The sequence below is a fragment of the Chionomys nivalis genome, chromosome 22 (assembly GCF_950005125.1).
Source record: "Chionomys nivalis chromosome 22, mChiNiv1.1, whole genome shotgun sequence".
Lineage (NCBI taxonomy): Eukaryota > Metazoa > Chordata > Mammalia > Rodentia > Cricetidae > Chionomys > Chionomys nivalis.
Genome location: NC_080107.1, coordinates 45,096,516 through 45,109,391, shown reverse-complemented (window position 1 = coordinate 45,109,391; position 12,876 = coordinate 45,096,516). Strand labels below are relative to the sequence as shown.

General features: G+C 50.3%; 2 protein-coding genes across 4 annotated transcripts in view; both read right to left on the bottom strand.

Moving 5' to 3' along the window:
- Positions 1-6,162, bottom strand: part of Lrrc8a (leucine rich repeat containing 8 VRAC subunit A) — a 29,043-nt gene extending 22,881 nt beyond the window's left edge. The window contains exons 1-2 of one of the 3 annotated variants that reach the window (XM_057755093.1): positions 6,033-6,162; positions 3,067-3,175 (exon numbers count right to left, since the gene is read on the bottom strand). The gene's annotated coding sequence lies outside the window, so the exon portion shown is untranslated. Of the gene's footprint in view, positions 1-3,066; positions 3,176-5,354; positions 5,567-6,032 lie in introns of those variants that run through there. The other 2 variants (XM_057755095.1, XM_057755094.1) reach the window with 2 other exon arrangements.
- LOC130864542 (small nuclear ribonucleoprotein E-like) lies at positions 1,057-1,335 on the bottom strand. Its single transcript, XM_057755096.1, has one exon. The coding sequence runs from the start codon at positions 1,333-1,335 to the stop codon at positions 1,057-1,059; it is 279 nt and encodes a 92-aa protein (XP_057611079.1).
- Positions 6,163-12,876: the final 6,714 nt, after the last annotated feature.

Sequence of the window (12,876 nt, the reverse complement as noted above, 5' to 3'; positions counted from 1 at the left end):
GGGGAGACAGGCACATCCAGCAACCCAATTCTACTCAAATGTGACACTTCTCCCCAACCTGCATGGGCCCCAGCTCAGGCAGACAGCAGAAGCCAGCATGTGTCGGCGTGTCTGCAAACTGTTTCCAAGCAGAGAAGGGATTCCCATCTCACACAGGCACTGCCCACTGCCCAGCACAGCCTCCTCTCTCCCGGGACAGAGTTCCTCAACAACCAACAGGAAGCTCCCACAGGGCAAGGCAGTCACTGCTGACCTTGTTCCCATAAACAAAAGAGTACAACAGCACCACACAGCAGGCCTTTTCCACCTTCTTCTCTGAAGTCAAGAAACCACACAGCCAGCAGGGCCAGAGCAGGGCCCCAGGGGCGCTGCAGCAGGAATGTGCTTTCTGTCTGCCGGGCTCAGCAGCCTGTCTGAATCTGTCCTGTGAAAGGGCTCTAGACGCCGGCTTCTCTTCCAAGAAACAAGAGAGCTATAGCAGGCAGCCCCACAGTGACCTGACGTTGATGAAGTAGGCACCAGAGAGGAGATGTGGAGGGGTCTCTCCCGATTATCCCGGTCCCCGGTCTTTTTTTTTTTTGAGACAGGGTTTCTCTGTGGTTTTGGAGCCTGTCCTGGAACTAGCTCTGTAGACCAGACTCATCTCGAACTCACAGAGATCCGCCTGCCTCTGCCTCCCGAGTGCTGGGATTAAAGGCGTGCGCCACCATCGCCCGGCAGAGGACCTCACCTTCTATGACACTAAAATCTAAACAACATGATGGAGCCCATCTACAATTCCAGCCCTCTAGAGGCTGAGGTAAAAGAATCGAGCAAGGACCGGAGAGATGGCTCAGGAGTCAGGATCACTTGTTTGTTTGTTCGTTTCTCTCCCTCTCCCCCTCTCCCTCTCTCTTTCTCTGTAATAAAAACAATCTCACAGCATGTATTGTCACCTGATAATAACATACGGGCCACTAAAACAACAGGAATAAATGTTTTGGACTATGCTCCCAACAGAAGACACCTTTAAAAACACTACACTTCCTCTTCAACTTCTCAAGCGCCTGACGGTCTCTAGTTGGAAACACTTTGGAGCAGAGTAATAATATCTCCTTTCAGCATGATCCGACCCAATTGTTTCCTTGACTTTGTTTTAGAATGAATCTCTTCTGCATCATCTAATACGAGGTTCATGTACTCATCAAAGCCAATAATACAATCTTCTATCCGCATATTCACTTGCTCATACAGCCAGACCTGAATCCGATTCCTGTTTTGCAAGTATCTGGAGATGAGGTTGATGGGCTGCACCATCACTTTCTGCACCTTCTGGCCCTGGCCGCGGTACGCCATGGTGCACTTGTTTCTCTTGCAGAAGACCCATGTTCGATCCCCAATACACACACTGGCAACTTACAACTGTCTCTAACTCCAGTTCAGGGGAATCTGAAGCCCTCTTCTGACCTTCAAGGGTTTCATGGTGCAGACATATGTGCGGGCAAAATATTCATCATTCATACACATAATAAAAAAAAAGTTTGAAGCCAGCCTGGGCTACTAGATGTTGAAAGCAGCATCAACCCCCAACCCCCCCCCCCCCCAAGATGACTATTTCCTTAAAGTCCAGGCTAGGGCTGGGGTAAAAGGCTCTTGCATTCCTCTAGGAGAAGCAGAGGCATAGACAGAAGTTGGAAGACTGAGACAAGAACAAAGGACCAGACCCAGAGTTATAGGATCTGAGTTCAAATTCACGTCACCATTCTTCATGGGTAGTTTCAGCAGGTTGCTTCCTGGCTCTGAGCCTCAGTTTCTATGTGGGTTAACACTGACAGAGACCACTGTGGTAAAAAAATCCCGAGATCCTGTCACACACAGAGCGTTCTGCAGGCTGCACAGCAGTCTCAGCACAGGCCAGCTCTAAGCACAGAATACTTTCTGAGACACACTCTGCTAAGTTCTCGAAAAGGTTCGAAAGGGAGGGACATGTTACTGTCATCACCACCTGTTTGGGAGGACTGCTAGGAATCTAATCTTTATGCTAACAATGTTAATGAGCTCCCTGCACCCTTTTTTCAGTTGCTTTCTGCTTTTGTTGCTATTTTTGAGACCACGTCTCTCTACGTAGCCCTGGCTGTCCTGAAACTTGCAAACTTCAAGTTGAACAATTTGTCTCTGGGTTTTTATTATTGTGCAAGACAGGTCTGTAATCCTGGCACTCAGGAGGCAGGAGACCATCCTCAGCTACCTACCAAGTCTGAGCTATGCAAACACCTTGCCTCAAAAAGCAAAAAAAAAAAAAGAGAGAGAGAGAAAACAAAGAAAGAGAAAAGAAAAAAGAAAAACTGTCTACTTAGAAGGGACCTCCACCTCCAACAGATAGGTATGTGACCACTTTAGTACGAGGACTGCTCAGCCCATCATGCTCAAGGCTCTCAAAGTCCTGCAGCAGCTGCAGAATTGTCTAACTTCTGGGACCAAAAGGGTCGTGTCCAAAGGAACACATCTTGGGAAATGTGTCACTAGCTATCCACACTAATAAGATCTGTGGGGAGGAAGACAATCAAAGGCTCAGTGCAATAGCACTGGGTTCAAAGAATACACCAGCTGGGCCTCTCACAGGAGCTGAAGCAGAACTGCGAGTTCAAGGTCTGACCTGGCAAGTTAGCAAGACCCTGCCTGAACATAAAAGTAAAACAAGGACTGGGGATAAAGTTTGGGGGCGAGGGCTAGCAGTGCTTGCCTTGCACACAGAGCCAGGTCCTATCCCAGCACTGCATTACCCCAGACTGGTGGTGTGTGCCTCTAATCCCAGTACTGGGAGATAGAGACAGAAGATCAGGAGTTCAAGGTCAACCTCAGACACGTTGAGTCTAGGAAGTCACTTAAAGATAGAGCACTATCTAACCCGTCTGAGGCCCTGGATTCAATTCCCACTACTGAAACAAAAACAAAACACCAAGGCAGAGCAAGCAGGGATCACTCAGATGCCCTGGGTCCTATAGGACTAAGGACTATGAAAATGGAGGCATGGGCCATGCTATCTGCCTGGGAGAGGCAGTATAGAAAGTCAGAAGAGGGCCTTACCCTGAGGTGGCTCTGCTATCTTCGTGTTGGCTGTTGGTGCTGAGGCTGGTCCCTGTCTGGATGCACAGGGTCCTGGCATTCCTTTTGCTCCATGGACGCTGCTGCTGCCCTAGGAAGTTAAAATCTACAGTCAATAAATAGGTCTATCTGTAGGTCTCAGAAATACTTTCACCAGACCACTGTTTTTAGAGAGCCCGGAGATACTGCCAGGGCCTATAAGAGGCTCCAAGGCAACAGGAGTACCTGCTGCACAGACCCTGGTCTCCAAAGAGCCCCCAAGGCAGCAATTTCAATCTGGAGGCAAGGCCCTTGCTGGAGATCAGGCCCAGCCCAGCCCAACCCTGAGGGGTTGGTTGGTACAGACTCCTAGAAGAGCAGGTTTCTGGTGACCCCGGGCATGAGGAGTAGAAGAATGATCCAGGCTGGAGGCAGAGCATGTACTCACTGGCAGGAGAGAAGAGGTGGGCAAGATGCTACAAGCTAGTCTTTGGTCACAACTAGCCCTGAAGTGGGAAGCGGAGAGAGGAGTGGCAAGGGCCAGACAAGTGAGCCAGGCCAGACAAGGATTGCCACTTAAACGTAAGGACTTAGCTCTCCACAGTGAGCAAGCGCTCAACTACCCACGGGACACTGTGCTCTGCACGGCTTACCAGAGACAAGGTGGCAGTGTGAGAGAGGAGTGTGGGCGCCACTCCAGAAAAGACAGCAAAAGCAGCCCAGGACGGAAGTGTGGCCCAGCTGTGAGGGAGTTAAATCATTAGTAGGAGTTATCCAGGAAGGAAACAGCAGACAGCAGGACCTAGATAGGTCTAAGGGGTTGGGGAGTACCTGTCAACAGTCTTCCAAGCCACAAGAAGACAAGACAGGCAAGCACCCAGCAACCTACATGTGACCATGCAGTAAAGCACCCAGAGCCAGGAAGGAGCAGAGGCCACCCAGGCCACCTGTGCCCCACCCTCTGTCTCAGACAGGGCTGGGACACTGCTGGACAGTAGCTTGCCCACTTCCCGGTCATGACTAAAGTAGGACTCTGGACTCACTGACATTTCTAATCCCTTCTTGAAGGACATGTACCCCGGGAAGCCTGCTCACTAAGTGCAGGTTCCCTCCTCCTTCCTCTGGGCTGTATCAGGACCACTACAGTTTATGTTCAATGTCTGCATTTATTCCTCCTGAGTTATCAGTTATGCTGGTCAACCTGTGCCTCGGTGTCTCTACGTAAAAACCTGGAATCATTTACAGTCTCAGGTGAGTGAGCTGGGAACTGGCTGGTTCCAGGTCTTCCAGGCAGCAAGCTGGGGTTCCGCCCCCGTTAGGATGATTCTCGGGAGCCCACACCATCCACAAAGGCCACCCAAATTTGCAAAGAAACTTCATCCTAGCAAGTATGCCTTTGGCACAGAGAACAAATGTGTGAGGCTGACTTCGGGGGGAGTAGATGGGAGGATGTCAAATGCTTCTCTGGTCTCTGCTCTTGTATACCATCCTCAAAACAAAGTGGAGCACTGGACCCCATCACACACACGCTCCAGAAAGTCGTCCTCCAACGCTACTCCTCTGTCCTTGCCTGCTCCAGACAGGCACAGAGAGCATGACCTTCATCAAGGAAACAGCGTGAATGGCCTAGCCCACAGGCACCATCCCTGGGCTTCTGAATACACTCCCACTCTCCTACCCCCAACAGTCTGTCTGTCTGTCTGTCTGTCTGCTGGTGTGCCTGCTCCAGAGGGCAGAACACAAATGGCAGGATTAACGGTACCACTGACACACTTGCAAGGTAGGAAAGGACCTTGGAGCCTCTGGCTACTCATTTCTGTCTCCAAGATTCAGCACACAAGGTCCCCTGTCCTCACACACCCTCTCCCCCTTCCACACCTCATTCTTAAAGGTACCCTAGTGGACAGGGGAAGAGGAGGCAGTGTAAGTGCGGCTGCCCTACAACTACCACTATGTCAGCCCGGTTCCCATCAGGAAAAGGCTAACACTCATCCCTCATTCAATTCGCGTGTCCTTCCCAGAAAAGGCAGTGATTGCATCAGAAGAGAACCAGCCCAGCTTGGTTCACTCCTGTCCTGAGGAAGGGGAGGAATCCTCACCAAAGCAGGTTCAAGAACCCAGGGTTCAAGCAGAGCTGGATGGCCCACGTCTTTACCCAGCACTCAGGAGGCAGAGGCAGACTAATTTGTGAGTTTGATGCTACCCTGGTCTACATAGAGTTAAAGGACAGTCAAGGCTACATAGTGAGATCCTGTTTCAAAATACAAGCAATAACAACAACAACAACAAACCCAAAAAACAGCTCTCTGAGTTGTTCCTTCAGCCTAGGAGCATCTTTGCCGACCTCCGGCTCACCACACCTTCAAGGATCTGATACTCCTTCCCGCTGCTGGATGCACAAGACAGCGGCAGAACCAACTGGAGTTTCACATCAAGAACCGGTCGTTCGGGAAACCCCAGTCCAAAGACCGAGGTCCCTAAAGCGGGTGATCCTGCCCTCATGGCAGAGAACTGTCCCGCAGATCAGGAAGAGGGAGGGGTCCAAGGAAAGAGACTGGCGCCGGGAAGCCCAAGACTGAGAACCGGGAGAGCTGCTGATGGGGGTGCTGTCCAGAGAACGCCCAGCGGGACCCACAGGGAAGCGGACGCGGGAGCGGAGGGGCGCGAGTCTGCGGGGACCAGCGCAGCAAGTGGGATGTGGGAAGCGCGGTGGAAACTCGGGTGAGAGGCGCGCGGGGCACAGGGTGCCCGGGAGGGGGTTCGCGTGCCGCGGCACGGCCAGGAGGGTGGGGTCGGGAGCGGCGCCCACGGGAGGCCGGGCGAAGCGGAGGGCAGCGGCGGCGCAGGGCCTGGCTGGCCGGCGCCCGCGGGCAGCGAGAACCGCCCAGGACTTGCGGAGGCGGGGCGCACGTCGGGGTGGGTTCCGTGAGGTGACAGCGCGTGTCTCATCCCCCACCCGACCCACTCACCTGAGCTCGACGCTCGCAGCCGCCCAGCAGGCAGCCCCGACCCTCCGCCACACAGTCCCGCCGCCGGACGCCGCGTTCCTCCGGCGCCCTCCTTTTGTTTGTCCCTCACTGCACCACTCACCGTCCTCCGCCCCGGAAGTGACGTCACGGCCGGGCGAGCCCGCGGCCGCCAGGGCGTTACCATGTCTGTAAAGGGGAAAGCGTCCCACGGCTTCGCCCTACTCCTGCCAACGCGCCTGCGCCAAGCCACTTCGGGGCGGAAGTAACGGAGCGAAGTTCAGCCCTCTTAAAGAAACAGGGATCCCTGCAACCTGAGGGGTGTGCTGCTACTGCAAGAACGGCGAAATAACCTGAGAGGACATGAGGACATAAGTAGCGGCTCACTATCGTTGTTCAGGTTCCGATAGACATTGGGCCAGAGTCTTCAACCCTTTATTCCTGTTCGTTTGCTGAGTAGCTGCCCCAAAAGGTGCAGGTGCCCGCGAATGTAACTTGCGGGCTGCTGCTAACCGACCCGCGCTCACTCCTTTTCCACACTCATCCCGACTGCGATGGTCGTCCGGTAAAAGCAATGGAAGCCGAGCTGACAGTGAATTCTGAGCTGAGCTGCGGGTGATCTACGTCTCCAGGTCATCCGCTCCAGCTCTTCATCTGTGTGGGTACTCCTGGGTCCTTATAGTTCCCAGGAGTGTAACTAACTGTAATGATCCATAAGTTGGTAAATTGTTTAGCCTTTAAAGCGAAGTGTTCCGTGTTCCCGAGTACATCCTTACTCGAAAGAAGAAAGTCAGGGAGGACAGCAATGAGTACCGGCCGTTTTTGTGGCTGTGGATGTGGACGTGGGTATCAGTGGTTTGTGCACCAGCTGACTGATAAGATACACAGCTGTACATATTATTCTTCCCTCCCTGAATAATCTCCGTCCCCTTTTGCTGTGACAATTGACCATCAGTATGAGAGTTTCTGGGCTGTCAACTGTTCGCTGAATCTATGCACCTACCCTTCAGCTAGTCACATCGATATTTTAATCAACTTTAAAACTACGTAGTGAAGCTTTCAGCCTTTTCTTCCTTTCCAGACATTGACTCTTTTTGCTTTGAGAAGGAAACAAAAACAAAAAACAACAAAGTAAACAAACAAACAAAAAGAACCAAATAAGACCTGGGACGGGGTAAACTAGGGAAGCTGCATGGAGAAGATGACACCTCAAGCCCTGAAAGATGGGCTGCAGGCAGCACTAGATGCTGAACCAAGTTGTTTGGTAAGGAACACACAGTAGAGAGTTGCCAGTGTGGATCTGGCAGGTGAGACAGAAAAGTCTGCCTACACATCCACAGAGCCACACTGCAGCCCCTCACAGCTTTTAATGTTTTTTTTTTTTTTTTTTTTTTTTTCGAGACAGGGTTTCTTTGTAGCTTTGGAGCCTGTCCTGGAACTCACTCTGTAGACCAGGCTGGCCTCGAACTCACAGAGATCCGCCTGCCTCTGCCTTCCAAGTACTAAGATTAAAGGCACACGCCACCACCGCCTGACGTAATGATTGTTTATATTCCATGTGTGCCATGGTTTACTGATGCAGTCCTAACTACTGGACCACTTCCCATGTCTCCTATCACAAGTGATGCCATCTTTGTACACATGTGTGTTTCTATACCATGAGTTCCTACAAGTGAAGCTAGTGCATGGCTGTACACATTTAAGTGTATAGTAGGTTACCCCTGGTACTTGAAAGACAGAGGCAGGTGGGTTCTGTGGGTTTAAGGCCTGGTCTGCCCAGAGTTCCAGGCCAGTCAGGACTACATAGAGAAACCTTGTCTCAAATAAATAAATAAATAAACAAACAAATTTATAGTAGATATACTGGTAAATTATCTTCCAGTTAGTTTTACTATTTTTTGTTTGTTTGTTTTTTGTGGTTTTTCAAGACAGGGTTTCTCCATGTAACAGCTCTGGCTGTCCTGTAGATCAGGCTGACCTCCAACTCACAGAGATCCTCTTGCCACTGCCTCCCAAGTGCCGGGATTAAAGTCATATGCCACCACAGCCCAGCTTAGCTTTATTGTTTTATTTTATTTATTTATTTTTTTTTTTGTTTTTTTTTTTTTTTTTTTTTTTTTTTTTTTTTTTTTTTTTTTTTTTTTTTGGTTTTTCGAGACAGGGTTTCTCTGTGGTTTTGGAGCCTGTCCTGGAACTAGCTCTTATAGACCAGGCTGGTCTCGAACTCACAGAGATCCGCCTGCCTCTGCCTCCCAAGTGCTGGGATTAAAGGCGTGCGCCACCACCGCCCGGCTTATTGTTTTATTTTTTGTGTATGGACATTTTGCCTGAATTTATGTTTATGTACCCGATTGCCTATGGAGACCAGCAGAGGATGCTGGATCCCCTGGAACTGGAGCTACAGATGGCTATGTGGGTGCTGGGAATTGAACCATGGCCCTTGAGAAAAGCAACCAGGGCTCTTAACTGGTCAGGTGCCATCTCTCCAACTTTTAGCATTACTGTTACATTTTGTTTCCTTTTTGAGACAGCCAGGCTTCGGGTGGGAGGAGCCCATTTCTACTTTGCTAACAGATGCCAAGATGACTGATGCTTGCTGGCAGGAATTCTAGCCTCTCTAGGTCTGGCCTTTTTATGCTGTGGGATACTTGTACACTGTGTGAAGATATACTGCTGTGATTGGTTTCATAAAGAGCTGACTGACCCATCTAGGCAGGAGGTAAGGCAGGCCTTCCAGGCAGAGAGGGAGGAAGTAGGAGAGGAATCTAGGCGTACCAGAGACTCCAGGAGACACAGAAGAAGCAGGAATGTACAATAATAGAAATGTCTTAAGTTATAAGTTAGGCTAGTTTTAAAAAGCCTATGCTAAGGCCAATCTTTCGTAGTTAATAATAAGTCTCCTCGTGTCCTTATTTGGGAGCTGTCTGGTGGGTCAGAAAGACTTACCACACTTCTGTCCATTCAGTGAAGAGCTGGCCCATTATCTCTAAGTCACTGCATGTAGATCCTGGATTCTGTGGTTTATTTCCCTCTGGCTCTGTCCTGGCTTGCTGTACAGACTGCCCTCTCATTTCCTCCCATCTGTCTCTGCACACTGGCAGGGCCGGGCACGATGGCCGGCGTTCCCGCTGCCTGTCACTCTGGGTCTGAAGTGCCCTCCACAGACTCATGCTTGTCACGCTGCTTTCCCAGTTGCTAGAGTTGTTTGAGACGTTCTAGAAGGTATTTGTTAGTTTTGTGATTTAGGGTCTCACAGAGATCCTCCTGCCTCTACCTCCAGAGTGCTAGAATTAAAGTGGTGTGCCATCACGGCTATACAGGAAAGGGTTTTTTTTTTTGGTCTTTCAAGACAGGGTTTCTCTGTAGCTTTGCCATGTGTCCCATGCACCCGCATCTACATCCCACCCTCACACCCCGCACGCGTGCACACGCACCCCCACTTCCTCATCTGTCACAGTGGGAAATGTCTTCGCATCAGGGCTCCTGCGGCTCCACTGTGCTTTTCTGCTGTGAAACCCTGAAGAAACCCTGAACCACAATAACCGCACCACCCCTCCGTTGTTTCTGTGTGTTATATTAGTCCCAACAACACCAACAACCAACACAGAGGACGAGTACTGTCTGCAGAACTGTGCCGTGATAAACTGACCTTTGGAACTGGTCTGAGGGAGTGAGCAGTGTGGAACAGTTGAAGCTGTGGGCTACACTCTGGGATGGCAGGAGTGCCACCTAGCGTAGTCTGGTGGGAACGCTTCTAGAAACACTTAACAGTCACTTCACTGGGAAGCACACAAGAGGTACTTGGGTTATGGTCTGGCAAAGAATTTGTCTCCATTCTGCCCATGTTCTGAATATTGGGTTAAGATTAGACTAAAAGGATAGACTAATTTGTTTGACAGAGGAAAGTTCAAGATAGTTCCGGCTTTAGCCAGGTTTATAAGAATTGGAAGGTGAAGTGAAATGGGATTTGAAGACAGTACAGTCTGAGCAGAAAGGGAGTGCTGGCATAAAGGTATGTACCACCATGCCCAGCCCAAAGACTGATTGATTGATTTACTTATTATACATTTGTTTTTAATTTTTTTCAAGACGGGGTTCTCTGTGTAGCTCTGGCTGTCCTGTAGATCAGGCTGGCCTCTAACTCAGAGATCCACCTGCCTCTGCCTCCTGAGTGCTGGGATTAGAGGTGTGTGCCACCTCCACCCAACTCCAAAGATCTATTTTTTCTTTGTGTGTATGCTTGTTTTGCTTGCATGCATGGATGTGTAGCGACACCAGAGGTGGACATCAGATCCCCTAGAACTAAGGTGCAGACGGTTATGAGCAGCCACTTGGGTGTTGGGAACCAAACCTGTGTCCTCTGCAACAGTAGCAAAGACATTTAACTGCTGAGCCATCTCTCTCCAGCCTAGCTTGATGCTTTTTGTTTTGTTTTGTTTTGTTTTGTGTGGCTTTTCTTTATGAAACAGACAGGGTCTCTCTACATAGACCTGGCTGTCCTAGAACTCACTAGTAGACCAGGCTGACCTAAATGCATAGAGTCAGCTCACTGCTTCTTTATTGGCCATAGTGTGGACAGCTTCCTCCCCATGCTGCCCCCACCACAGCTCCACAGTTGACAGAGCCTTCCCCACTTGCTGGATCACCACTCCTGATCCCGAGAGTCCAACTGGTCTCCTAGTCGCTGTTCCTGGGGCGATTTGGTCACATGATGCACTGACACACTGCACCTGCACCCTATGGGAAGCTGAGACCATGGTCCTCATGAACTTCCCGAAATGAACTTCTGCCTCCCCAAGGCCTAGTGGCCATTCCAGACTCCACCTTCCTCAGCTGTACCATCCAAAGAACGGCGTCTGTTTTATGAAGGGGAGGCTGGGCTGAGAGGTGCAGATGGGAGAACTGGTGTGTTTGGTGCAGGATAAATCCACACCTGGACCAGAGATGAGACGCTCCAGGTGAAGGCAGAGCTCAGGCCCCGAGGTTGGCTTTGCCCTTGCCGCACCCTCTCTATCCTGGTTACAGCCAGTCCCTTGTCCCACTCCCAGAAGGCTTTATGCTACTGTGAAATATATATAAAATGTTTCCTATCTGTAATGTATTTCAGAAGTTAGGCTTTTTAAAAAAAGATTTATTTATTTATTTATTTATTTTTGTTTTTGTTTTGTTTTTTTGTTTTTCGAGACAGGGTTTCTCTGTGGTTTTGGAGCCTGTCCTGGAACTAGCTCTTGTAGACCAGGCTGGTCTCGAACTCACAGAGATCCGCCTGCCTCTGCCTCCCGAGTGCTGGGATTAAAGGCGTGCGCCACCACCGCCCGGCGCCCTTCTTCTTTTTAAATGCTAATCAATACTCAGTGTACCCAGTTCAAAAAAAAACAAAAACAAAAAAAAAACCCGCACACACATACCCACCTTGAGGCTCCGAGAGAAGCTTCTGCCCATCTCCACTAGTCAGAGGCAGCTTCTGGACCTGAGTGCATGGTGCATGTCTGGCCATTGCTCTAAGCAGCCGGCCTACCTGCAGAGACAGGCAGGTACAGGGGAGAGAGCCTTTCTCTGGACTGCTGACAGCCATGCCATTGTAGAGCCTGTAGTCACCTACTCTGCAAGATCAAGTGTGCACCCAGGCCACAGGTGAGGAGGATGGGGGAGGGGACAGACACAAGGACATTCCCCCTTCTTGCCTGTTCAGCTTCAAAATTAAAAGCACAAATATTCCAAAACAATAAGGACCAAGTTAAGAGCACTGGCAGCTCTTCCAGAGGACCAGGGTTCAATCCCCAGCATGCACATGGCAACTCACAACTGTCTATAGCTCTAGTTTCAGGGGATCTGACAGCCTCACACAGATATACATGCAGGCAAAACACCAATGCACAAAAGAGAGAGAGAGAGAGAGAGAGAGAGAGAGAGAGAGAGAGAGCTGAGCAGTGGTGGCACACACCTTTAATCCCAGCACTCAGAGGCAGGTCGAACTCTGTGAGTTTGAGGCCAATCTGGTCTACAGAGCAAGTTCCAGGACAGCTACACTACACAAAGAAACCCAGTCTGGAAAAATCAAAATGAAACAAAACAAAAATGGGTCTCAAACCTTCCTTCAGGCACTGCCAAGAGTACACTGAGTCAGACAACATGTTACTGAAGGTCCAGGAATGATCACACTTGGGCACATGGAGTGACCCACAGGTCACCCAACTGGTTTCTGTCCCTGTAGCCACCACCAGGCCACACCGCAGGACAGCACTTGGTGGCACTGTATACTGTGTCCTGTCACACACAGGCTTTAGCTGCTTGCTCTTCACAGGCACCAGCAGGGCAGACTCAGGCTTCCTCTTCCCAGGAACAGCTCCTGGAGATCAACAGGAAATTCCCACAGGCGGGGCCACCACTGCTGACCCCGTTCTCGTAAACAAGAGCAGGATAGCGCCACAGCCAGGCCTTTCCCACTTCCTCCACACAGCTGAGTGGGTGAGGCCCACTCTGGGGGTAAGGTGGGGGCTGCAGCCCTGAAGCCGGCATGTGCCTTCTGTCTGCCCCTGGCCTGGGAAAGGGCTCCAGATGCTACTGTTCTGTGGTTGGCAGCTCCCAGGTCACCTGACTTTTGTGAAGCAGGCACACAGGCAGAGAGGGAATAGATGGGGACAGGGATGTGGGACTCTTCTGGGGAGACTTTTTTTTTTTTTTTTTTTTTTTTCTGAAACAAGGTTTCTCTGTGTATCCCTGACTGTGCTGGAACTGGCTCTGTAGACCAGGCTGGCCTAAAACTTAAGGGTACAACTATCTCTGACTTCTGAGTTCATGCTCAGGTTGACAGATTTTAAGATTTATACTTGTCAATGTATGTGTA